General features: G+C 48.8%; 1 protein-coding gene across 2 annotated transcripts in view; it reads right to left on the bottom strand.

Moving 5' to 3' along the window:
* OTUD4 (OTU deubiquitinase 4) overlaps nucleotides 1–24,141 on the bottom strand; it is a 1,503,132-nt gene that overhangs the window by 797,051 nt on the left and 681,940 nt on the right. For both annotated transcript variants that reach the window (XM_069631220.1, XM_069631221.1), the window contains 3 exons: nucleotides 21,012–21,069; nucleotides 19,929–20,040; nucleotides 6,973–7,037 (listed from right to left, as the gene is read on the bottom strand). In XM_069631220.1, coding sequence (XP_069487321.1) covers nucleotides 6,973–7,037; nucleotides 19,929–20,040; nucleotides 21,012–21,069 — 235 coding nt within the window. The remainder of the gene's footprint in view (nucleotides 1–6,972; nucleotides 7,038–19,928; nucleotides 20,041–21,011; nucleotides 21,070–24,141) is intronic.

Below are 24,141 nucleotides of genomic sequence, written 5' to 3' on the forward strand. Positions count from 1 at the left end.
AACCTTTTTCACCAGAAAAAAACCTTCCCCTTTAAATTTAGAGGCACGCAGGGGTGCAGCCCAGGGAGCATGCGCTCCCTTGACTCCGCCCTCTGGCACCAAACCTCAATCCCCATTGACGCAACAACAATAGATTTTACATCGTCTAATGACACCAGTATTATTAGGGGGGATGATGGTGGGACGTATGGAGGAAAGGGGACTATGGACTAAGAGTACGTTAGTCACTACGGTGAGTAAATTATAATTACTCTTTCGTCCCGTCCCCTTTCCTCCATTCAGCATGGGTGATTACAACTGAATGTAGCCCCAGGGTGGAGAGGAGACCCTCCTTAAGCAAATAGGTTCCTGGGAACCGCCTGTCCGAACCATGACTTGCCAAGGGACATGGCGCTGGAATGCAATGGCTGTTGCCTTGGCCCTGACTGCGTGGGCATGCATGTTGGCCAGCAGAGGCTTGTGCTGGTCCTCGTATGCCTCCTTGATGGCCGAGACCATCCAGCGGGATATGGAGGCCCGATAGCCTGGGCTTAAGCCTCCGAAAGTGACGAACAGGGCGTCCGATTTGCGGACATAATGATATGGAACAAGTTACTTACCTGTAACTGTTGTTCTCCAGCATGGGTCTGGCATGGATTCACATGTTAATGAATATTCTCCATCATCAGGCTGGGAATCCTCAGTTAAGAAAAAATCAGTATCAGTTTCGTTACTGATCTGTCTTTCTTAGTAGTAACTAATCACTGGTCTCCGAGTCATACTGCCCCCAACCAATGACTGCCCTCTCCCTAAGCCCCTTCCCTGGCAGCCATCCTCAGATTTGGTAGCACATAAAGTGGCAGTAGGACCAAGTGAAGAGCCGCAGAGCGGAAGGAGGGAGGGTTTGCATGCAAATCCATGCCAGACCCATGCTGGAGAATAACAGTTACAGGTAAGTAACTGGTTCCTTCTCCAGCATGGGGCCTGGCATGGATTCACATGCTCATGAATATAATACATAGCAGTACACACATGCACAACCACAGGAGGTGGCAAGGCTCAACATTAAGCATTACATCAACTCAATGTTAAGCATCTCTTACCTCCTCACCAGGCCCCACCTTCAGGCGAACAGGTTGCGCAGCACTGCTTGGCCGACCCTGGACTCCTCCCTGGAATCCCGATCGACGCAGTAGAATCTCGTGAAGGTGTGCTTCGACCTCCACGTAGCAGCCCTGCAGATGTCCAGCAGGGGCACACCAGATAGGAACGCCGTGGTAGCAGTGATCGCTCTGGTAGAATGGGCTCTCGGACGGCCGGGCAACCAACCGGTGATAGTGCAGTATGCAGCCGGAGAGCCATCTGGAAATGGAAGCCTTCGAGAGAGCATTCCCTTAGTTCACAGGTCCAAAGTCCACAAACAGCTGTGATGTCTTCCGAAAACTCTTTATACGATCCACGTATAACTTCAGTGCTCTAGCTACATCCAGCGAGTGCAAAGTCCTCTCGGCTGGCGACGAAGGCAACGGGAAGAACACTGGTAACACCAAGGGCTCGTTGAGGTGGAAGTCCGACGGCACCTTGGGAATGAAGGAGGGGTGCGGCCTCAGCACTACCCTCGTCTCGTGGAAAGTCAAGTACGGAGGATTGCAGGAGAGGGCCTGGATCTCTCCCACTTGTCGTGCAGAGGTGATGGCCACAAGAAACGCTGTCTTCCACGATGAGTACTTCAACTGTGCCGAATGCAGAGGCTCGAATGGCGGCCCCATTAGCCTGCTCAGCACCACGTTGAGCTCCCACGCCGGGGCCAGAGCCTTCACCAGCGGGAACAAACTGAACAGTCATTTCATAAACTCATTTACCAGGCGATGGGATCACAGAGACGATCGACCAGGAGTGCTGGTGTAGCGGGAAATCGTCGCTAGATGGATCTTGATGGAGGCATGAGCTAGCCCCGCCTTGGCCAGTGATAGCAAGTACAGCAGCACTTGAGGGGCCGTAATCCGTAGGGGGATAATCTTCTGTGCGCAGCACTAGACAGAGAACCTCTTCCATTTGTGCCGTAGCACTTGAGAGTGGAGGACGCCCTGGCCTTTGCAAGCACCCCCTTGCAGTCTGCCGGGATATCGTACCCTCCAAACTCTAGTGCTGCAGGAGCCAGGCCTGCAAGTTCAGTGACCCCGGGGCGTGATGGAGGATGGCACCTCCTTCTCTGGAGAGAAGATCCGCGTCCGTCGACAGTTTGACTGGGAGGAGATGCTAACAAGTCGAGAAGGTCCGGGAACCAGATCTGCCTCAGCCACGCCGGTGCGATGAGGATCATCCTGCACCGGGACCTCGAGTTGGTTGATGAGTTGCAACAGCAACTGCAATGGGGGGGGAACGCATACAGGAACAGGCCGTCCCAGGGGAACGAGAAAGCATCGCCCATGCTGCTCGGCTGGGGAAACCTGCTGGCGAACCTCTGGCACTTGGAGTTCATCGCCGTTGCGAACAGGTCGATCTGGGGTTTGCCCGATCGTTGGAAGTGTCGATCCGCTTGATCCTGACGCAGCTCCCACTTGTGGCACGAGCGCAGCTCCCTGCTGAGTGAGTCGGCGATGGTGTTCTTTATTCCTGCCAGATGGAAGGGCACCACAAACATCCCCTGGGCGACGGCACAGTGCCACAGATCCTGGGCCTCCTTGGATAGGGCTGGGGATCTGGTGCCTCCCTGCTTCCGGATGCAGAACATCGTGGTGGTGTTGTCGGTGAAGAACCTCACTACCTTGCCCTTGAGGGACGGAAGGAACGACCCAAGGGCCCAGAACACAGCTCGGAGCTCCAGGATGTTGATGTGGGGTGACCTCCCCTCCGGGAGCCAAAGGCCTCTTGCGTGGAGATCTCCGGTGTGCACTCCCCATCCCTCCAGGGAGGCGTCCGTTGTCACCGTCTCCTGATGTGCCGGGGTCTGAAAGTCTTGTGCCCGCCGCGAGATGCGCGCGGGTGCCCCACCAACCGAATCGCTTGGCGGAAGGCCTCATTGAGCGGGATCCTGTCTTCGAAGCTGCCCGTCGCTTGTATCCAACGGGCGTCGAGGAACTCTTGTAGAGGACGCATCCGCAGAAGACGCAACTGCAGCCTTCAGAGGCGCACCAGGTAGATGCATGAGGACATCATGACGAGCAGGGACTTGATGGATCTCACCCTGGCCACGTCCATGGCCAGCAGGCACTGTACCTTGCCCAAGATGGCCTTCGTGCTTTCCTCCGACGGAGAAGCAAATCGTGCCACTGTGTCAAGCTTGGCTCCCAGAAACAGTGCGACCTGTGATGAAACCAGGCGGGATTTCGAGTAGTTGATGGAGAATCCCAGATCCCTGAGCAGTTGGACGGTCTTCGCTGTGTGTTCGACGGCGAGTTCTCTTGTCCTTGCACAGATGAGCCAATCGTCCAGGTAGGGGTAAACGTGGATCCCTCGTAAGCGCACAGTGCCGCCACTGGTGCTAGGCATTTGGTGAATACCCTGGGCGCCGACTTCAGACCGAATGGAAGGGCCTTGAACTGGTAGTGCCGTCCCTGGACCACGAATATGAGAAACTTTCGGTGTCCTTTTAGAATGGGGGATGTGAAAGTAAGCATCCTCCAAATCCAACGACGACAGGAAGTCGCCCTCCTCCAGCTGTCCCAGCACGTGCTGGAGGGTGACCATCTGGAACTCTTGGGCCTTGATGTACTTGTTTAACCAACGCAGGTCCAGGATGAGTCGTCAACCGCCTGTCTTCTTTCTGACCAGGAAGTATCGCGAGTGCACTCCGGAGCCCTGGAGCCTATTTGGGACGAGCTCAATGGCTCCTTTCTTCAGCATCGCCCTTACTTCCAACAGCAGTTGAGGGACATGGTTCTCCTTCCTGGAAATTAGAGTGTGTGCCCTTGAGCCAGAGTATCCAGCACCCAACGGTCGGTGGAGATGGACTCCCACACGCTGACGAACTTCGCCAGCCGGCCTCCCACCGGGATGCTCAGGTGGGGGCCCCACGCTATGGCCGGTTCAGTCCTGCTTGGCAGCGGACTTGCCGCCATTGACGACGACGAGATAATCCCGACTTGCCTCGTCCTCTATTGGCCTCTTGCGACAAGGAGCAAGCCGCCTGGCGGTACGTCGAGGAGCCACTGCCGAATCCTTTGGAGGTACCTTGCTTGCCACTAAAGTTCCGAAAGAGCGGCCGTCGTTGCTGCAAAACACCCAAGCCCAGAGCCGTCTCTGTGTCGGTCTTGATGGCCTGTAGAGATTCGTCTACTGTCTTTCCAAACAGGTTGTTCCCGTCGAAGGGCATGTCCAAAACTTTGGTTTGCACGTCTTGAAGGAAATCAGTCGTTTTGAGCCACCCCCATCGCCGAAGGCAAACACCGTGGCGGAAACCGGTGTCAGCAATGTCCGTGGCCACCGTTATGGCATGGTCAGACGCCACCTAACCTTCCTGCAAGATCTCTAGGGCCTCAGCCCTCTTGTCGTCCGGGAGGAAGTCCAGCAGGGGAGCGATCTTAAACCACAACTCCCTGTCGTAGCGGGCCACAATCGCTAGGGCGTTGGCCGCCTTAATTGTCGCCGCTGCCGCCGACGAGATGACTCATCGTCCCATGGCGTCCAGTTTCTTCCCCTCACCGTCCGGTGGGGAGGTCGAAGTTGAAGCCGTCGCCCCTGCCGCTGAGACGACAGAATCCGGGGTCAGCTGCGCCCTAAGGCACAAAGGGGCGGGATCCAGGACCCGGTACTTCTTCTCGTACCGGTCCCTCTTGGCGGGCGTCGTGGACAGGTTCTTCAGGAGAGACAGCTCTTCATCCCAGATGTCGTCAAGTAACGGGACCGAGAAGACCATCTTCCTTTTGGCTTCACACCGTTGATAGAGGAAGCCTTCCTTCTTCTGTTCTTCGGGGCAGAGCTGGAAAAGCTCGAATGCCCTGGCAATCATGGCATGGAAAGAGACGATTTCATCGGGCGGGGAGGCCCGAGGGGGTGGTGATGACAGGTCCATCCCGTCGTCACCACCGTCGTCATCCTTCCCCGTCGTGGCCGTATCCGTTCCCGTTTCCGTTTCCTCCCTAGGATCAGGGGAAGTCGATGAAGGCTGAGAGAGCCGCGAAGGCTGGAAGGGCTGGGATGGATGAACTCTCCTCCGTTTGCCTGGTGGGCTTCCCGACGGTCCCGGTTCTGCTGGGTCGTCCGGGGGCAAGGGTAACCTCGTCCTCATCTCCGTACATAATGAGTTGTCCTGAGGCTCGGGCACCGGCTGCGACGTGCGCGATGGTTGGGGTGTGGAGGAGGAGTCCTCCACGGGCTCGTCGGCGCCACTGTTGCTCTCTTCGTCCGCCTCGTCGGGATTCCTCCCGTGGGAACGGACCTCCTCGAACCTCTTGCTGAGGACCTTCACGACTCCAACCAGCTCCTCTTCAGAGGCTGAATCAGTGTCTGATGGCCACCGGGCCCCCCCTCCTTTTCCACCGGTGTTCTCACGGGGGTCTCATCGATGGGCTGAAAAGAGGATTCCGTCCGTGGTGGCAGGGAAACTCTGGGCCCCGAGGTCACCTCCACTGGGGTAGCCTCCACAGGCTTCACTAAGGCCATCACAACTCCCTCGATAGAGGCGTTAGCCGGGTGAATCAAGGCCTTCACCACCTTGGGCGCTTGAGGCCTTCACCTTGGGGGTGGGGGGAGAGGGTCACTGCCTCGCTCCCCCTCGGCTGACTACGAGATCGACCGGGGCCTCTCCAGAAGCTTAGCCGGGTTCTCGGATTTTCTCTTCCCCGAGCCAGAGCGTTGGCTCGTGGTTGATGGCGTCGGTGAAAGTGCACTGCGGACTCGCAGTGCTTTGCCTTCTGTTGGGCCCCAGTCGCCGGGGCACCCTCACAGGACTTAGAAGACCGCTCTGACTTCTTCTCACCTGCTGGGCCCCTTCTCCAGCCAGCTGGCGAGGCGGATCCGACGATCTCTCATAGTCCGCTCCGACAAGTTCATGCAAAACGCACAGTCCTTCTCCACGTGCGTTTTGTCTTTGTGAAGGCAATAGAGACATCTCGAATGCTCATCCTCCTTGAAAACATTCTGTAATCCGCATCTAGGGCAGTTCCTGAACAGCTTGGATCTGGACGTTGAGCTTCCCTTGATCTGGGCCATGTCCACGAAGTAGGCCTCAGATCTTCTGGAATCCTCCAAGACGTGTAGCTCGACAAAACTTCGCCCTTGAGGGGCATAGAAAATTCTGAAATGGGTCCCCGTTGATCGGAAGTAGAAACGGTGGAGCTTGAGGCTCGACTGACCAGAAAAATGAGATTAAACTCTTTGAAAAAATGCAAAATGCAGTAAAAGCTCGAGAGCTATAGCACGAGAACTCCCAACACTTGAACGTGCGGTAGAAATCTTAGGATGGCTGCCAGGGGAGGGGCTTAGGGAGAGGGCAGTCATTGGCTGGGGGCAGTATGACTCAGAGACCAGTGATTGGTTACTACTAAGAAAGACATATCAGAAACAATACTGGTTTTTTCTTTACCGAGGATTCCCAGCCTGACGACGGGGAATATTCATGAGCATGTGAATCCATGCCAGACCCCATGCTGGAGAAATATTTGTAAATATTTGTGTGTTCATTGTTTTACTGCTGGTCTCATGTTATGTATATTTCTGAGTATAAATAAAGAATACAAATAAAAATAAAACTGCAATAGGGCATTGTGCAAGTGGCAGGCCCTTTTACCAGAGTTGCCAACTCAGCATTTCATTCTATTCAATGTTGAATAAAGAGCATCTCCAGGTTCGGTTAAGTAACAACCCTCACAACATTGCTATATCACAATCCCCGCCATTATCGAAAACTACTTGATACAGCCGCTCTACGTTATGGAAATGGAGCTTCTCGGTTAGTGTGATGGGGCCCTGGGAGCGATAGCAGGTCCCCTTTGTCCATGGCGAGTCAGAGACTAGGTACCAGGTATTGTTAAAATACGAAACAGCACTCACTTTACACTTGTCCCCAACTGAATACTGCATGCCAGCAGCAATGGAGAAATCCCGCTTCTGCTGATCTGTAGATAGGAATGAGAAAACAGTATAAAAGAGATCAGAGGTTAGGGTACACATTTATCCTCACTCTGAACTCTAAACATTTAAAAACAGTGTGTTGCTAATTAGAACTCACTATTATCTATGGGCTTCGACTTAATAGTATCCTGCAAAATAATGGTTGACAAGGCCCCAGTAGAGATAATAAAACCTAGAAAGCAGAATAATTCCAGGGGGCCTTGCTGTAATCATGGCAGCTGACGTATTTATGTTACAAGAAACTTGGGCATGCAGGCCTTTCATGGTGGATGGCTTTCGAATTATTCACAGGCTCGCCAAGTCCACCCGGGGACGTCCGATGGGCAGCCTGGCAGTGGGGATCAAAGTACGCACATCAGTTAGTGAGTTTTGCTGCACAAAAATGTCAGAATGCCCTGTGTGCTTGCTGATTCTGTGGCGTCTCCCTTTGGGAAATGTCTAGTCATTAATATATATTATCCCCCAAACGAAAATGATTCTGCAGAATTATGGGAATATGTACAATACATAATATTGAAGTGGACCAATACATAAATCTAAATGTCATTGTGGTAGGCGAATTCATCCCCCCCCCCAATTTATTTTATTAGGTTTTGCAAAACATGACATACAACTCTTGCAATTCAGTTGAACCATAACAAAACTGGGTGAAGTCATTAAAACCAAGTTTTCGTTCCTCCACCTCCGTCCTTCCCCCCCCCCATCCCCCGGAACGCTGTCCCCTTGCGTCGATAGGCTCAATTCCTTGTTCGTGTCCTCTATACTAGCGTGCATGGTCTTGGTGAACACTTTCAGAGTTAGCAACTGTCCTCTCCGTAACAGTTGTGGAAATGGTAGCCTTCAAATGGTAATCCTCTTCGGCATGGACCCTACAATGTATTTGTAGTCGTACATAGAGGGTAGAACAACTTTCATGTCCCTTCGGATGGTTCCTGTGGGGTAACACCAATATATTAATTCACAAAGTCGTTCCAGAGTTTCGTATGATTCTCTCCATTACAAAAATGTTTGTGGTGACTGTAACCCATTATCTCTTACTCGGTAGGGATTCAGCTTTCCACCTAATCACCAGGCAGGCCCTCGTCGCCCGGAGGAGTGGAGCCACTATTCCAGTTAACCTTCTCACCTCCCTGTCATACTCTTCCAAGCCAAACAGAATTAAGAGAGGCGACACCTCCCTGGTGATCCCATCAACCTGTTTGATCCACCCCAGGACCTCATCCCAATACACTTTCACCAGGGGGCACCCCCACCACATATGCCAGTAGTTGGCCTTCTCCCCACATTGACGCCAGCACATGAGACTAGTCGACAAACATTTTAGATAGCCTTTCAGGGTCATATTGCCACCTGTGGAGAAGTGATGGCATGCAACTTGTACTGTGCCACTATGGATGTCTGGGAGGCCCCTCTGCAGATCTTCGCCCATAATTCCGGATTTAATTCTATTTCCAAGTCCCGTTCCCACCTTTCCCTCAGTAGAGCAGTGGACCCCCTCCCTGCCTCTATCAGGGCTTTGTACATGGCCGAGATCAAATTTTGGGTTTCTGTCGTAGTATCAAGTAGTTTCTCAAATGGGGTAAGATCGCGCTGTATCCTCTCCTTCCATTCTCTCCTCATGAGGACCTCCTTAAGTTGCAGGAAAGAACACTGATATTGGGTGTATCCCCCAAAGAGTCCTCAAGTTCGGGGATCGTAAGGAAGTGTCCCCCTCTCCAGAGTTGTCCCACCCTCTCAAGTCCTGCCTCGAACCATGTCTAGTACCGATCAAGATTCGGGATCTCGTCACGGATTCCCGCAGCCCAAATATGGCTCAGAGAAGATGACCATGTGGTTATTCCTCTCATATCTACCCCTTCCCTCCATATACTCCATAACGTGTGCAGTATTGGGTGCTTTCGCAGCCTTCTGAGCAATCTGTCTCTCGAGACCCATAACCACTTCGAGACGGTGGCCGGTGCAAGGTTGTGATCATCAAGATCCACCCACTGCAACCCCGTCCGTCTTCTCAGGTGGGGGATCATAACCCTTAGTTGGATGGCCCGATAGTATTTTCTGAGGTCGGGAGACCCACTCCCCCTTTTTCCTTAGGTAAGACAAGGGTATCATAGGCTATCCTTTCTCTTTTCCCCTCCATAACAACTTTAGGATGGCTCTCTTGGTTTCACAAAAAAATGTCTCTGGAAGTTGTAGAGGAAGCATTTGGAACGGATAGAGGAATCTCGAGAGGCACACCATTTTGACTGCGTTGAGCCTTCCGATCTACGAGATCGTGAGGTTCTGCCATTTCTTTAAATCTGCGTGTAAACTAGCTATGAGACTAAAGTAATTGGCTTTGTAAAGTGTGTTCAAGTCCTGTGTCAAGTTTATCCCCAGGTGGTTCCACCAATTTTAAAGGCCAAGAGTGGTTAATCTGTTGGTGGTTTCTGGGTCAGGTTCTCGTAGTGGGAATAATATTGATTTGGATCGGTTGATTTTGAAACCCGAAAGTTCTCTGTAACTATCAATTGTATCACCCTTGATATTGACGTCATAGGATTTTTTTATGTGCAGGATATCGTCGGCGTAAAGGGCCACTTTATATTCCTTCCCATTCACCTGCAGGCCTTCAACCTGCCGATGCATTCTAAGCCCCTGAGCGAGGGGCTCCAGGGAAAGTGCAAACAGTATCGCAGAGAGGGGGCAACCCCGTCTCGTGCCTCTGTCCAGATGACACCACCACAATTACTCAGAGTTGGCAACTATTCATGCCTTTGGCGAAGTATATACAGCTTTGACACCTTTCCTAAATGTATGCCCCAGTCCCACTTTCTCTAACACCGCCTCTAGAAAGCCCCACTCCACTCTATCAAATGCCTTTTCCACGTCCACTGACAGTAGAGCGGGGTTCCCCGCCATTTTTGCGGACTCGTGAATCAAGTGTAACGTCTTGCACATAGTATCCGCTCCCTGCCTCCGCAAGATGAAATCCACATGCCCCGATTGATAAATTCTGATCAGGTGGGATTGGAGTCTGGCAGCCAGCACTCGTGTATAGATTTTAGCGTTGATGTTCAACAATGAGATCGGGCAGTAGAACCTACACTGATTAGGGTTTCTACCTTCCTTGGGGATCACCGAAATGAGTGCCTCCGAAAAGGAGTCTGGAGCTACCGCCGTCAGAAGGATGTAGTTAAATAGTTCTACCATAAAGGGGAGCAAAGAGGACATGAACGTCTTATAAAAGCTGGCCGTATACTCATCATTGCCAGGCGCTTCTCCCATTGGTAGCCTCTTAATCACCTTCTCGGGCTCCTCACTTGTAATTGGGGCATCTAATAATTCCCTGTCTTCATTAGAGATCTGTGGCATGTCCACCCCTTGCAGGTATTGGCCTATCTCTATTTGTTCTCTTGGCATTTCAGACTTGTATAATCCCTCATAGAACTTTGCAAACGCCTCTAGGGTTCCCCTGGTGTTTGTTAACGCACCCTCCTTCCTCTCTATGCTGGGAATCGCTCGTTCAGCACGTTGCCCTCTTAATCTAGCCGCGAGTAGGGCATCCGCCAATCTCCCTTTTCATAGTGTTAAGTTTGCGAACAACCTGAGCCTCCTCCAGGAGCCAGAGCGCCTCTCTTTTCTGCCTAGCTTCAGCTACCTTTTCTGCCTGATCCTCAGATTCCCGGGCAGCAGCGTCCAGCTGTGTAATTTTCTCCCTCAGCCCGTTCTCTATCGGTGCCCTCTCCTGCTCCTTTCTTGCACCTTCCCCAATCAATATCCCCGTCCTTGTCACCTTACCAGCTTCCCAGACAGTTCTCTTGGACACTTCCCCTGTATGGTTGAGTTCAAAGCATTCCTCCATCCCTTTCTTCATTTCCTCACGGAAGACTTGATTTTTCCACGTGCTCTCATTACAGTGCGATTTCACTCCCCTATGCGGTAAGGTCCGCAGATTAATAGTGACAGTGACCATATCGTGGTCCGACCATGAAACTGGAACTATTTCTGAATCAGTAGCCAAGGTATAGATATCTATTCTGCTGAACGTGGAGTGGGGTGCTGAATAAAAAGTGTATCCCTCCTCGTCTGGGTGCAGTGCTCGCCAGATGTACTGTAGCCCATATGTCCTCAACATCTCCACTACCCCTGCTTGGCCAATATCTGCGGGTTGACGTGATTGTGGGTTGTCTGACTTCCTGTCTAACTCAGGGTCTGCCCATAAATTAAAGTCCCCCCCCGCAATATTACGTAGCCCTGGGCTTCCAGCATCATCTTTGGAATTGTATGCTGGAGAAACCTAGATTGTCCCGTATTTGGAGCAAAGAGTGTTGCAAAAGTGCATATTCTGTCACATACCCTCCCCATGATCACGAGAGCCCTCCCCGCTGTATCCGCCCACACCTTGGCCTCTTCCAGCTTCAACCCATTCTTTATTAGCATTCCCACCCCTGCTTTCCCCAGCAGGCCGGAGCCCCAATATTCTGTTCCCAATCTGGTGTGCAGGACCCTGCACTCCTCTCCTTGCATGTACTTGGTCTCCTGGAGGAAGAGCATGTCCAATCGTGCCCTCTTGAACTCCCTATAGACCAGTGATCGCTTTGTCAGACTTTACGTTGAGCATGCCCACTCTGAAAGGTCCACCCCAAGTATTGTCGCCATTTCTTGTTTCTTGTATGTACCATTTACCCATTGAGCCCACACCGCTAACTTTGTCATCTTTCCTCAATGCCCACAACCCAACTCTGGGGCAGCCTGTTCCAGTCCCCCCCCCCCTTTCTCCTACCCCCCCCTTTCCCTCTAGGCGTCCAATCCCACCGGGTCATCTGCACCAGGCCGGCCTCGGACCACCAGCAGAGACTGCTTACGGCCCCATCTCATGTACCACTTAACCTTGAGCCCCAACTACCCCCCACCCACCCTCAGTCTTAAAACAAGTCATGTTTATTAGAGAATTCCTCGCCCTCATCCCTATAGGTTATTCCCTGGACAGGTTTGTTGCTCCTTCAGGACCACACCTCCCCAACAGCATCCCGCAGAGGTGCGCATGTCTATCGGTAAATCTCACCTAGCTGTGAAGCTGGAACCTTGCCACTCTTGGTGCTCCACCTCCGATATCTCCTGTCTGCCTCTCCAAAGTCATCCGATAGTCTTTCATCACGGGTCCATGTGCACAAGTTCCTACTTCCAGGGCACACCTGTTACCAAATTAATTTTCCATGTCCAGGGACGCATTCATCCTCCTGAATTTCCTCGACCCAGGTATCCGTCTTCGTTTCGGGCCTTTGATTCGCCATTCTCTGTCATCTGCCCTTCTTTCTTCACCGTTAGCCTCCTCTCCTTACGCACCCAGTAAAATCAGCTGTACAGCTCTGGATACCTCTCTCTGATTTGAGTATAATCGTGCTCCCTTCCAATTCAAATGTTAGCGAGAAGGGATATCCCCAACGATATCGGACACCCTTCTCCTTCAGTCATTTAGTGAGCGGGACCCATTTTCTTCTCATTGCCAGTGTGAGGGTTGACAGATCTTGGTAAATCAATACCCTTGCTGCATCCACGGAGATCTGTGCACTACGCGTAGCCTTCTCAAGGACCCTGGCTTTATCCATGTAATTGTGGAACCGCGCCAAGTCTGTCTTTGGTCCCCCCCGAAGAACCTCCGGCTCTGTGTATATGATCTATCTTAGGCTCATCAATGGAATTGTCCTCAAACAAGAGCTTCATCAGTCCTTGTTAGGTCTAGATCCATTTCACCTTCCCGTTCCAGGATACCAAAAATATGTATGTTATTACATCGGTTGCGATTCTCTAAATAGTCAATTTTCAGGCGGAATTCTTGCTCTCTCCTTTCAAGAACCGCGACTCTCTGGTCCATTTGGGATTCCAGTGTGCTAAGAGAAGATTGGTTATGTTCGACTTCTTCAACTCTCTCTTCCATCTTGTCTATTCTTTGCGTTATTTTTTAGATTTTTCCACCTATGTCGGCTCTCATACTTTCCATTTCATTCAATAGGTCCACAACATCTGCCTTGGTCGCGGCGCTTCCGCTCCCAGAGTCACCATTCTGGTATTTGATGAGCTGGTCGTATCAGAGCTTTGTGGGGAGAATCTGTATGGTGCAAGTTTCTCCCTGGTGTCCATATGATCGTGGCACCAGGTATTTCAACTGACTGATCTCGTTATGGCGTGTCTTTCTTCCAAATCATGTGTAGTCTGGAGGAATTGTGTAGTCCCCCTTGGTGGAGAAGAGGGCACATGCCCCAAGAGTGGGGGCCCAACCTTCTCGTTGATGTGACTTTAAAGTTCAAAGATTCGTGTGGAGGGCTCCAAGTTACCCCAGGCGCCAATTCTGTGTCCGCTGGATGAGCGTCCCCGTGAGGAGGGGACACGCCCTGCTGCGCAGGGGCCCAACCATCTAAAACCTTTTTATGGTCGAGACGGAGTTCAATGCACACAGCAGCTAAGTACTTTTCACTTTTTCGTGGTGTTCAGTTTCTTTTCTGTATGATCTTCTACAATCGTTAATACTCCCCGGGGACGGATTGTGCCTCCTTTGGGTACACCTCTGGGTGGTTTACCCCATGCAGCAGTATCAAAAGGCTGCCAGAGTGTGGGGGAATGTCCCGTTGGTGCCCCCCCATGCTTCCACTTTATGTGTACATGGGTTTGTGAGCATTCACTGCCTTATAACACTTTTCTCCTGTGCTCTGAACAACCAATACCTCAGTGCAGGAAGGACGCCTCCACGCAATTCGCCTCATCTCCAGACGCTTACAGGAGGATTCCAGGGATTAAGACAGTTGCAAAGCACTCTATTTAGCTGCGAGGCCGCATGTGGTGGTTGCCATATGCCCTACCCCCAGTATGAGCGTTAGAGCGCCATCTTCATCGGTCGTGCACACATGGTCCTTATTTGTCTGTGCGCACTGTCACCTGTGTGGTATGGTTAACAGATGGCACTTGTTGCAGTAACTAATGTCATATGGAGAGGGGCACACCTCAGTTACCGTGGGGCAAGCTGTATCGTTGGGGTTGATGTGTGGTTGACTATCCCCCTGAATCCCAGAACCGCACTCCTCCTCGGTGTAGATTGTCTGATGTTTGCCTCCCCCCTCCCCTGCGCGCTAAATCTTATGATGGCAGAGCGGTATGCGCTGGGTGGGGGAGGCTGCTGCGTAGGCCGTGGCGTATTCTGTCGGGGGGCCTGGGGTGGCGAGCAGCTCCATGTGGCAATAAGACCAGGGGCACTATGATATTACTATCCCTCTCCCTAGGGGGAGCGGGATCTGCTTACTTGTGGACGGCGCAGTTGCAGATGGAAATAGTCACTTGGATGACCGTAGACCTGTCTCTGTGCGGTCATGCGTCCCTGGGGGCTGCTCGTTGTGAGGCCAGGGCCCTGATATGTGCTCTCTGGCGGGAGGTCCGCGGGGGCACACCAACGGGGGCCAACAAGGAGACGTGCCCACTGCGGAGGTCTGGGCCAGGCATTGTTTACAGGCTTTCCGGCGCTTGGCACGGAGCCGTGCAGCGGGCATCTCTTCCTCCTCTGGACCAGCTTTGATCGCGGAAAGGGCTACTGCTCCCCACGGTCTCAAAAGGGCACCGACTTCAGTTGGGAGCGCTCTCTCAGTGACAAGGCTGTCTCTTTGCTCGTCAGGTGGAAACGGCCCAGCCACGGCATGCAGGGATTCACTGCTTGTGGCGCAGTCTGCTGTCGCATTGTAAAATGCAAGTTTCTCTGCGAAATCTGCTCCGATTTTCTCGAGTTCTGGGGGGCACTTTTCAATGTTGAAGTGGGAGATGTTAATGTTTACTGCGCCCCAACTCGAGACCAGCCTAACAACCAGGAGTGTGTCTGAGCAAATGGTGGTAGTATATCGACAGACATATATGGAACTAAGATGCATAAATGGGTACAGTGGAGGTCTAGTAGGCTGCATCTACATGGTCTAACTTATCTGGAGATGCAAGACAGAAATGGCGTGAAGGCTGTTACCACCTAGACTAATTGGAAAACTCATTTTAGATTATGTGTTTGTAGGGCCAAAAATCTAAAGCTGCTCATCTAGGTTGGCTGTGGAACATAATGGACTAAATGACCATGCAACCTTGGCTTGGTCCATGAGCTCCACTAGCCGCAAGGCGATCCATATATACCCCCTTCAGACAGCAATTACTTCTCAGGGTAACCGGGTTGAATGGTCAGACTCAAACGTTAAGAAATACAACACTTGGCTGTCCCACTATGAAGATGTTAGGGAGAATTCTCTTATAAGGCTAATTTCCCAAACCTAGTGAGTCCCCCAGCAGCTTTGCTGGATTTTTGGGGTTTGTTTTTTTCTCCTAAGAGAAAGACTCTTTTACTCCCAATCTTAGACATGATTTTTGAGGTATGTCTTTGACTTGTTATGTGCTTATGGGCTTTCTTTTTACTCCATAGGGTATCATCTGTTTTTCTGTATGTGTGGTACACAGCACCCTCAGTGCAGTACCACAGGGGTGTCACAGTGACCCCCAAACATAGACTCCATACCCTGGGACTGACTACTGTCTCCCAGGGCATGTAAAGTCACCATTGGCTTTACTAGTCTAAAATTGTGAACAGAACCAGTACAAACCAGCATATTGTGGAAGTACTGGTAAGGGGTAATTCGATTGCTCCTGGGTCTGTTTTCGAGGGGGTACCGTCCCTCCCCCCTCGTCGAGTTTCTGGCTGGTGGCAGTGGTTACCACACAAAATATTCCACCGGAATATTCTCTATGGGATTTTCCCATTAATTTAAAACGCACCACTTTTTGGTGCAATGTTAAAGATACCGCTGGTTTATTTATTTAATATTAAATCACAGGTTGGGTCTTTTTGCCAGAACTCGCTTCTAAAATGGCGTTTGTGTCCGTCTCTGTAACTCTAACCAAGGTTGAGCCCTTTGTTCCACTATTTTGGCTGGCTTCTCCACAGAAGCCCTCCAAATGGTGCCACTATGTCTGGTTTCCACAGGAAGGGTGGAGGGGGGAATTGGCACCTGGACTGCGTTGCCTTAGCAACCCAAGTCGCACTCTACTCTGATTGGCCCAGTGGTGGCATGTGTGATTGACAGCTAGGCTGATGAATGTTTTTTTTTTTTGCATAAAAGCAGGGCCTTTGGGACTTCAGAAGTCGTCACAGGACCCAAGAATCCGAAGAGGGGCGAAGCTGAGCCATCTGCAATGACGACACCACTGGTGAAGCCCTGCTGCAACTACCTCACCACTTTCCCGACGACAAGAGAAGATCTTCTTCTGGACGAGTCTTCTTCCCCTGAGCTGGTGGGATCAACCAGTTCGCCCTTTTCGCCTTCCAAAGAAGTCTCTTGGTCGAATCGCCCGTACCAAGCACCCCGGCGGCCGGATAGCCAAGCTCACCACTTTTGACCGCGAATAAAAGGACGGCACCTTTTCATCGGGAACTCTGCGGCTGGTTTCATCCCTGTGCAGTGCAACAACTCCATGTCCCCTCCTCGACGAGATCTTCTCTTCCCCTGGTCGGAACCACGAACTTCAACCACTAACAGGAACAACTGCCCCCGCTGGAGCTTCCTTTCTCTTTAAGATACTGTGTCCTGCCTGGCCTCCCCTTCTACAGATTGCTATAGGTGACCCTTAAATCCTTGGCTTCTAAACTGGGTTGGCTCCAGGCCTTCTAACTATATCGTTTGAATCACCCCAACCTCTTTTGAACACTCTGCAAAGACTTTCCGTGCACTTTAAACCGTGTGATCCTGGGCACATTTCGCTTTGCTCCATTTAAAGTGGGCCTGGCCTATGAACTTTGGCTCTACAGTATAACCTGCCTTTCTCCCCTTGCTCTGAACTCTTAAGTGTTGGGAAATGTTTTATTCTTCTGCTCTGCCTTTTTTCTCTCCCTTTAACTACATTATCAAAATGCCATCTTGGTTAAGCGCTCGCCTCTGCTCTAACAAATAGTAGTGTTTTAACCCTGACTTGTCTTATAACCATTAAGGGAGTGTGTATACTTTACCTGACTGTGTTTTAACTTGCTTTTGATTGAGAGTGCTAGTATATGCCATAAAGTGTGTTTTAAATAAATAATTATATACTTTTTATACAAAGCTCTGTCAGTGTTTGTTTGCTCTACTGTGTTCTGGCCCCATTGTGTATACTCTGCATACTGCCCTACTCTTCTTGAGAGAAGTCGGACTGCTCAGCCACAGCTACCAGGTAAATCTGGGTGGTGCAGACTGCTACCAATTGGGTTTACTGCCTACTCCTGTAGTCTTAATCTTTTTGCAGTGTTCCCCAAGGGAACTTCACATATTCTGCCTAACAGAAGATGATAAAAAATAACCGGCATGATACAAGTGGGATATACAAAGAAAGTTGAGTGAGTCACCACATACAGTTTGACCGGCACGAATGTGTGTGCACCCCAAAAGGATCTTGTACGATGCTTAAGTGGCCAACAAAAAGAAAATAATGCATAGCACAATACGTAACATACAACATAACGGGAATATCACACATGAGGAAAGGGGGTTAAGTGCAGCCAGCTTCATACCCATTTCAAAAACTGGCATCTGAGCCATATGAGTAATTTAAATAATGCCAATGGCGTGGTTTGGTCTCCCTGCTTCGAAACAATAATAATAGGAAGTTTTGGGGCTACAAGAGACAGACCATATTTAGCAGAGGTATCACCTGCAGAGGAGAAACCCCTGTCTGAGACCCAATGGTTGGAACACGTCAAGGCTTTGGGCAGGATTTTGAGTACAAAGATGTGCTTCGTGGTACAAACAGGTGCAAAGCATCCCGGACACATGGCCCTCATGAGCTAGCTAATGCAAACCAGAATTATGGGGCTAGCTGCTTACTCTTTCATTCCACCACATAATGAAGAATGCGAAAGTCACAGCTGGCTGGCACAGTCCCATTTTCATCCCCGTTTACAAGAAGGGGGACCGCTCGGATCCAGCAAACTATAGGCTACTCGCCATGCTGGATTCAAGTGCAAAATTGTTTGCCTCACTTCTATTGCAGAAGCTCCAGTATTCGGCAGATGCGAAGGGATTATTAAGTAAGCTCCAGACTTTTTTCAGGTAGGGTAATAGTGTCTCTTAATACACTCTCCCTTCACTATATGATTGCAGAGACCACAATGCATCGTGATAAATCACTTTATATATGTTACATAGATCATGTATGCGCATTTGACTCTGCCTCACACAGTTTACTCTGGGCATAGATTTTAAACTGGAGAATTGGCCCCCTTTTATTGTATTTTAATATAGAGCTTTTATACACTGGTACATCAGTGGTTGTTAGAATAGATCAGGCAAGACAGGTAACCACAGGCACTTGCACGAACAAAGAACTAAGCAGGGATGCATTGTAGCAACCCTTATTTTTTATTTGTACGTATCAGACCAAGACCAGGGTTTACGTGTTTGCCACAATTTTCCACCCAACATTGCAGGTGAGCACATACCCTGATTGGCTTATGCTAATAATACGATTTTACTGGACTATACACCCATCGGCCTTCAGCGTTCGCTGAACACATTAAACACCTATGCGAACAATAAGCTACAAATACATTTTGAGAAAACCAAAATCATGGTCATGGGCACACAAGGAAGATTTATGTCCAGCTTTAGATGGTGAATTGGGAGGGAAGCGCCGGAGGTTGCATGGACCTACATAGATTTGGGGGTTTCCCCATTACTCCCCACCCCAACCTAGCCTTCTAGTAAATGTAAATAACGCAGTAAGTCCTTAGAAAACGGTCAACAGTTTGCCAGCTCATTTTGAGGAAGGCTGGCTACAGCATCAAGGCTCTCCTTGAAATATATAAAAAACCAGTGCTATCCCTGCAGTATTGTACGGCATTGAAGCCTTACCCTCAAAGCATTTTGAATGGTTAGATACACTGGAAGGGAAACTGTTACAATCTATCCTAGAGGTAACCTCGGGCGGATCCGGTTGAAGTGCTTAGCTGTGAGCTGGATGTCGCCTCTCATAGGGCGCTATGGCTGCTTCGGCGCAGCAATCCAAGGGTCAAACTCAAATGGGCTCGGTCTGGAAACTGTTCTATCTTAAACTTCATAGCTCAGGGCATTGAAACTGGCCCCCAAATTTCACTCTGCGTTGATTTAGAGGTTATGATGTAGATGCATCTAAAAACAAAAGGTTTATTTTACATTCCAGACGAGTGCTATCCAAGGTACCTTCATCAACAAAGTAAAAACTGCAAACTGGTTATCGCTCGGCTAATTTGGATAGCCTGCATATACGAAAAAGCAGTATGCTGAATTTGCTATATCAGAAGCCCTTTCCAATATTTATTGAAGCTATGCTCAGACGTTTTATTATGTATATGCGTTTTTAATATATTGCCCACCAATGAGCATCATGGCAATTGGGCTGGTATTCCACTAGACTGCAGAACTTGCGCTTAGCAGTTGAGACTAGAAGGCATCTACTGTTGGGAGTGTCCAGTTTTGGGGGATGCTCATCACAGAGCATATCAGAAATTCGTCCCTAACCTGGATCAACTACATGCTGATCCATTTTGGAGCACAATCTACACTGCAACTTCAGTCGTAATGAGTGGGGCCGCAGCATATGTCTGGAAAGAGGTGCTTTGGGAATTTGAAAAACTTTTCTGAGTATAGAGTGCCCATTAACACACCGAATTTTCTGTCATTTCCTGACTGAGGTGCTAATCGATTGATTTGTTAATGCATTTTTAATCAAATTAACTTATGAATTGCCATTAAGGGTTGTAATTTAAAAATGTGTTTTGATTTTATAGTGCAAAAGGTTATTAAACTATAACGCACTTAATAAAAAAATGTATCAAAATTATATTAAAAAAACTGCAAGATTGCAATACTAACCACGCATCGATGTAAGCCAGACATCATATTCGAGGTTCCGATAAAGTGCAGGATTAAGGGACCGAAGAACCTTCCGAGGCAGGAAGAAAAAGGTATTCCCATTGTTGGGGAGCTGCAAAAAAATAATAATAAAGAATTGTGCAATTTAGAACAATTAGAATACATTATCATATCTCAAGATGGCCGAAATGATGTGAAAAAGCATGACCTTCGTTTTCTAGAGCTACTAGTTCAATTCTTTCCGGGGGGGGCGGGGGATGCGGTACAACAACGCAAAAAAAAAACACACACTTTACGTTTCTCGCAATATACATGGGAACACAATTTGTGCCACTTCTATAGTTTTTATAATATTAGCTGCCTGTCCGCGCGGCAGAGTTCACAATAAGACACAATCTAAACTAAAACTCAAGTGCACGGTTCAGCTGAGCATTTCAAATTCCAAACCCAGTCGGTAAATTGAATAGTACTGACATTTCAGGTGAGTGAAATAGTTATTTTGATGCCGTCATAAATCGGTTCATACGCGTGCATTGATTTGGCGCCCGTGGCAGATGTAAAGTGGAAGATAAATGCAGAGCATAGATAGATATACCAGGGTTCCCAACAGTACACGCACAGATGAGTACATTCCTCAAGAAAAGAATATCCAATCCCGGGCTCGCATCAGAGACTTGCAACCAGGCAGAGGCGGCGAAACAGTGGAAATCAAAAGGTTAGTATCAACTGGAACACTGCCCTTCAGGAACTCCAAGGCGACTCACAAAAGCATCTTCCCGCATCGCCGGGCAGTAAAGAATGGTAGTCCTCCACAGCTGTGTTCCGGCACCTTAAGCACTGGCACTTAGCGTGTTACTTTCAACATAAAATGGCAGGAATAATCAAATGACAATGTGCGTTTAAGAAACCAGGACCACTATGTAGACTGTATAAATAAATCTTCCAACCCGTTTCCACCCGTATACAAAATGGCCTTCTTAAAAAGCATGGTCATTAGTTTAAATCACAGAGCAAGCTGGTGGAGAGAATCGTCGCCAAACATTAATAAAATCAAAATATACATTAAAAAGTAAATTTAAATACCTTGTTGCCAGAAGAAGATTTCAATCCGTTCATATTGCTGACAGGAGAGTGTTTACCCCTGTAAATCAAAATGAAAAAAAAATACATTTGCAAGCGAAAAAGAAGCTTTTCCAAAACAAGAAAACAAAAACACTAGCAACTCTCTAATGTGCGCATTACAGATTAATTACCCTGGGGGGCTAGCATGACCAGATTAAGACAGTTTTTCTTACATTCCCAATCAGTAATTAAATGCAGACACGATATACTGAAAAGTAGACTATTGGTGTGCAAATAAATTGGTACTTGCAGTTTTCTCTTGCACTCATAACTTTCAAATACTGCACGTTAATACTTACTGCAGAAGAACCGAACTAAACTGTGTACACACTGAAGGGCGAACCCGAATGCAGCCATTTGAATCCACCAAGCCCTCCCTTCCCAGGAACTTTGATTAGTAATCATCACTTGCACCTGAGTCAAAGGGGTGCTTCCCAATCACCATGGAAACCGTCCCGCCCCTCAGTCTCTCAAACAGAGCTGACAACTCACCGCCTTGCCTGAGAGGGAATCACTCGGTGGTTAAGGTGGAACGACGTTACCTTTGGCGTGGGCTTACAAGTAAAATGTTTTTACTTCGAAAAACAATGATTTCCAGGCGCCACTAAATATGTTTAAAGACTGACACGCGCTCCCAATATAATGTCTTTCAAGTAGCCCATATTTAACGTATACGGCAGCTCTCTTTCTAGTATAAAACGAGATGTTTTGTGCTGTGAAATTCACATACATGCACACACATTCATCCACGACCACCGTCCTAGTACTTGTGTGGTATCAGCCCCTTTGAGAAGAACCTTTCTACCAAAATAAAGGAGTTCCGCCCCTACCTTTGGAGGTATAACACCCCCTTTTATCCATACTCCTCAGTTAAATTATTGCTGTCCTCCGGACAGGGATTTTCAACCTCACACTGCTGGGCAATTTGGTGAACACATGTTGGTACCACACCTGACCTGGCTCCAGGAATATTTTATATGGGTGGGCCAGAGTTGAAATCAGGGAGGCCCAATTTACCCTTAGTGTAGTTGTAGACCAAAAAAAGAGTTAGATCATAGGTTTATCGGCAGGGCAGGCTAGGCTTTCACACAGAAAAGGATACATTCCATTTAGGTCGCATTCCATTTAGGTCGGAATCTTTAAGAACGCATGCAAGGAACAGCTTAAAGTGGTCCATACTTACCATCCTCCCTATTCTAAAAATGTTCAGGTTCATCCGTGGGCCTAATCAGAGAGGTGTTGCTCGATCACTAAGCATAGCAAGCACAGCACCTACATGTTAGCCTATACACTGCCACTTAGCAAGACAAACAAACTATCACTAGAGCGTTCAAGTTTCCCGTGGCCATGCGTGAGAAGGACACTGTCGTGCAATTGCATGGAATTCTGGGTCATGTAGTTTTCGGAAATGTGAAATGGTCAACCAAAACTACAAGCCCCAGAAATCAAAGGAAAAAAAAACAGGATTCAATGGCTTCCCACTGCATGGCCACATGAAACTTGAGAGCTCTGCAATATACATAGGCAAATCCAACACTTTTGGTTTATGGAGTAGGCATGGGTTAGGAATTTGGCAGGTACTGCCATCATGGTACAAACTGGCCATAAGATGGTAACAGCTACACATATTGCTTGTAAATCAAGAGGCTGAAGACCCATTAAGATATTTGCATTGCATCAGGATTTCATTTACAGTGACAATTAAGCCTTTAACTCTGAGAAGAATACTTAGAACACCTCCTGCAGTCCTTACACAGCACAGCTGTTGATGTTAGTTTGCTAGAGCTAGCCCAAATAGTTCCCAAGAGGGTATGGTTTCGGCGGTGTGGGGCAGGTAGTTGGTGAGAATGCCAATGGGAGGATCAAGAGTAGGTAAATGACCAAATATGCCTATAGGGTGTGTTCCTCCCGCCTCACATCCCATCTTCTTATTGCATTGGTCATTTATATAGCACCAATTTCCCCATTTATATGGCCTCAATTCGCTTTATCATTATTCGAATGTAATACCCAATCACCAAAACTAAAAGGGGATGGTACCTCTCCCCTCTCACTAAAGGGTTATCCCGACCTAAACAAATATCAACTCGGGTGCTCATCGTCCGGATGTTTGTCCAAAGGAAAAGTATCCGCCGTCTATCCAAAAGCCTACTCTAACCCTACCACGAGTTTACAAAATGGTTCAGCATCCAAATGAAAATAGTACCAGTAGACTCCCTTTGCATGGTGAACTTGCTCAGTCTACCTCTATTCCAACAATCCTTATGCACTTGTCGAGAGATAGATGAATGCGCCATCCATAGATTCAGCCCCTGCCACAACTCTATACCGTAGGAATGAAAAAGCACATCATTCGTGATGTCTGTCCTCTCTATGCCACCATACTGCAGGTATAAATGACGATACTCACTAATACAACCCTGCCGGCCTGACCCCAAGAAACAAGTCTGCAAGCTCTAACAGACATGAACATGCTGTAACTAAAGATGACGAAAGCAAGTCACATCACTGCTGAAATTGAAACGCGTAGATGCATTAGACACAAAGCAAACACTCATTCACCATGAAGTTACATGGACACTAGGTCAAACTGCATTTAGACACGAATAATGTTCTTGCATTCAATATACACTAGAAAACATATGCTCAATATATATGCTGAAACGCAAGACACATGAGAATACATATAATGCTTGCTTAATGCAACAGTAACAAGTAGCGATTATGGATAAATTGGATGACAGCCACATTAGAGGGATTGGGAATCAATCATCGAAGAAGCCTCGAAGCTGCAGAAAGAATAGACTTGCTAAATCAGCGAAGACCATAGATCTGAGCAGACCAGAAGGTAGCTGCGCAACTCCTGCCAAGGTCACAGTAGTAGAGGGAGGCTTGGACTAGCATCAAGGAGAACAGAAGATAACGATTCCCAAGAGCAAGGCACATTACTCTAAAGATTGTGTAAAGAAACGAACAGCCCTTGAAGACTAGCTGCTCATTTATGATCAGGTGCTCATTAAATGACCAGGTGCTCATTCATTAAGGCTTAATATAGAAAGAAAAGCTCTAACAAGTCTGCATTGGAAGGGAA

This window comes from Ambystoma mexicanum, chromosome 6q, assembly GCF_040938575.1.
Source record: "Ambystoma mexicanum isolate Mex_15411 chromosome 6q, UKY_AmexF1_1, whole genome shotgun sequence".
In the NCBI taxonomy this organism is placed as follows: Eukaryota; Metazoa; Chordata; class Amphibia; order Caudata; family Ambystomatidae; genus Ambystoma; species Ambystoma mexicanum.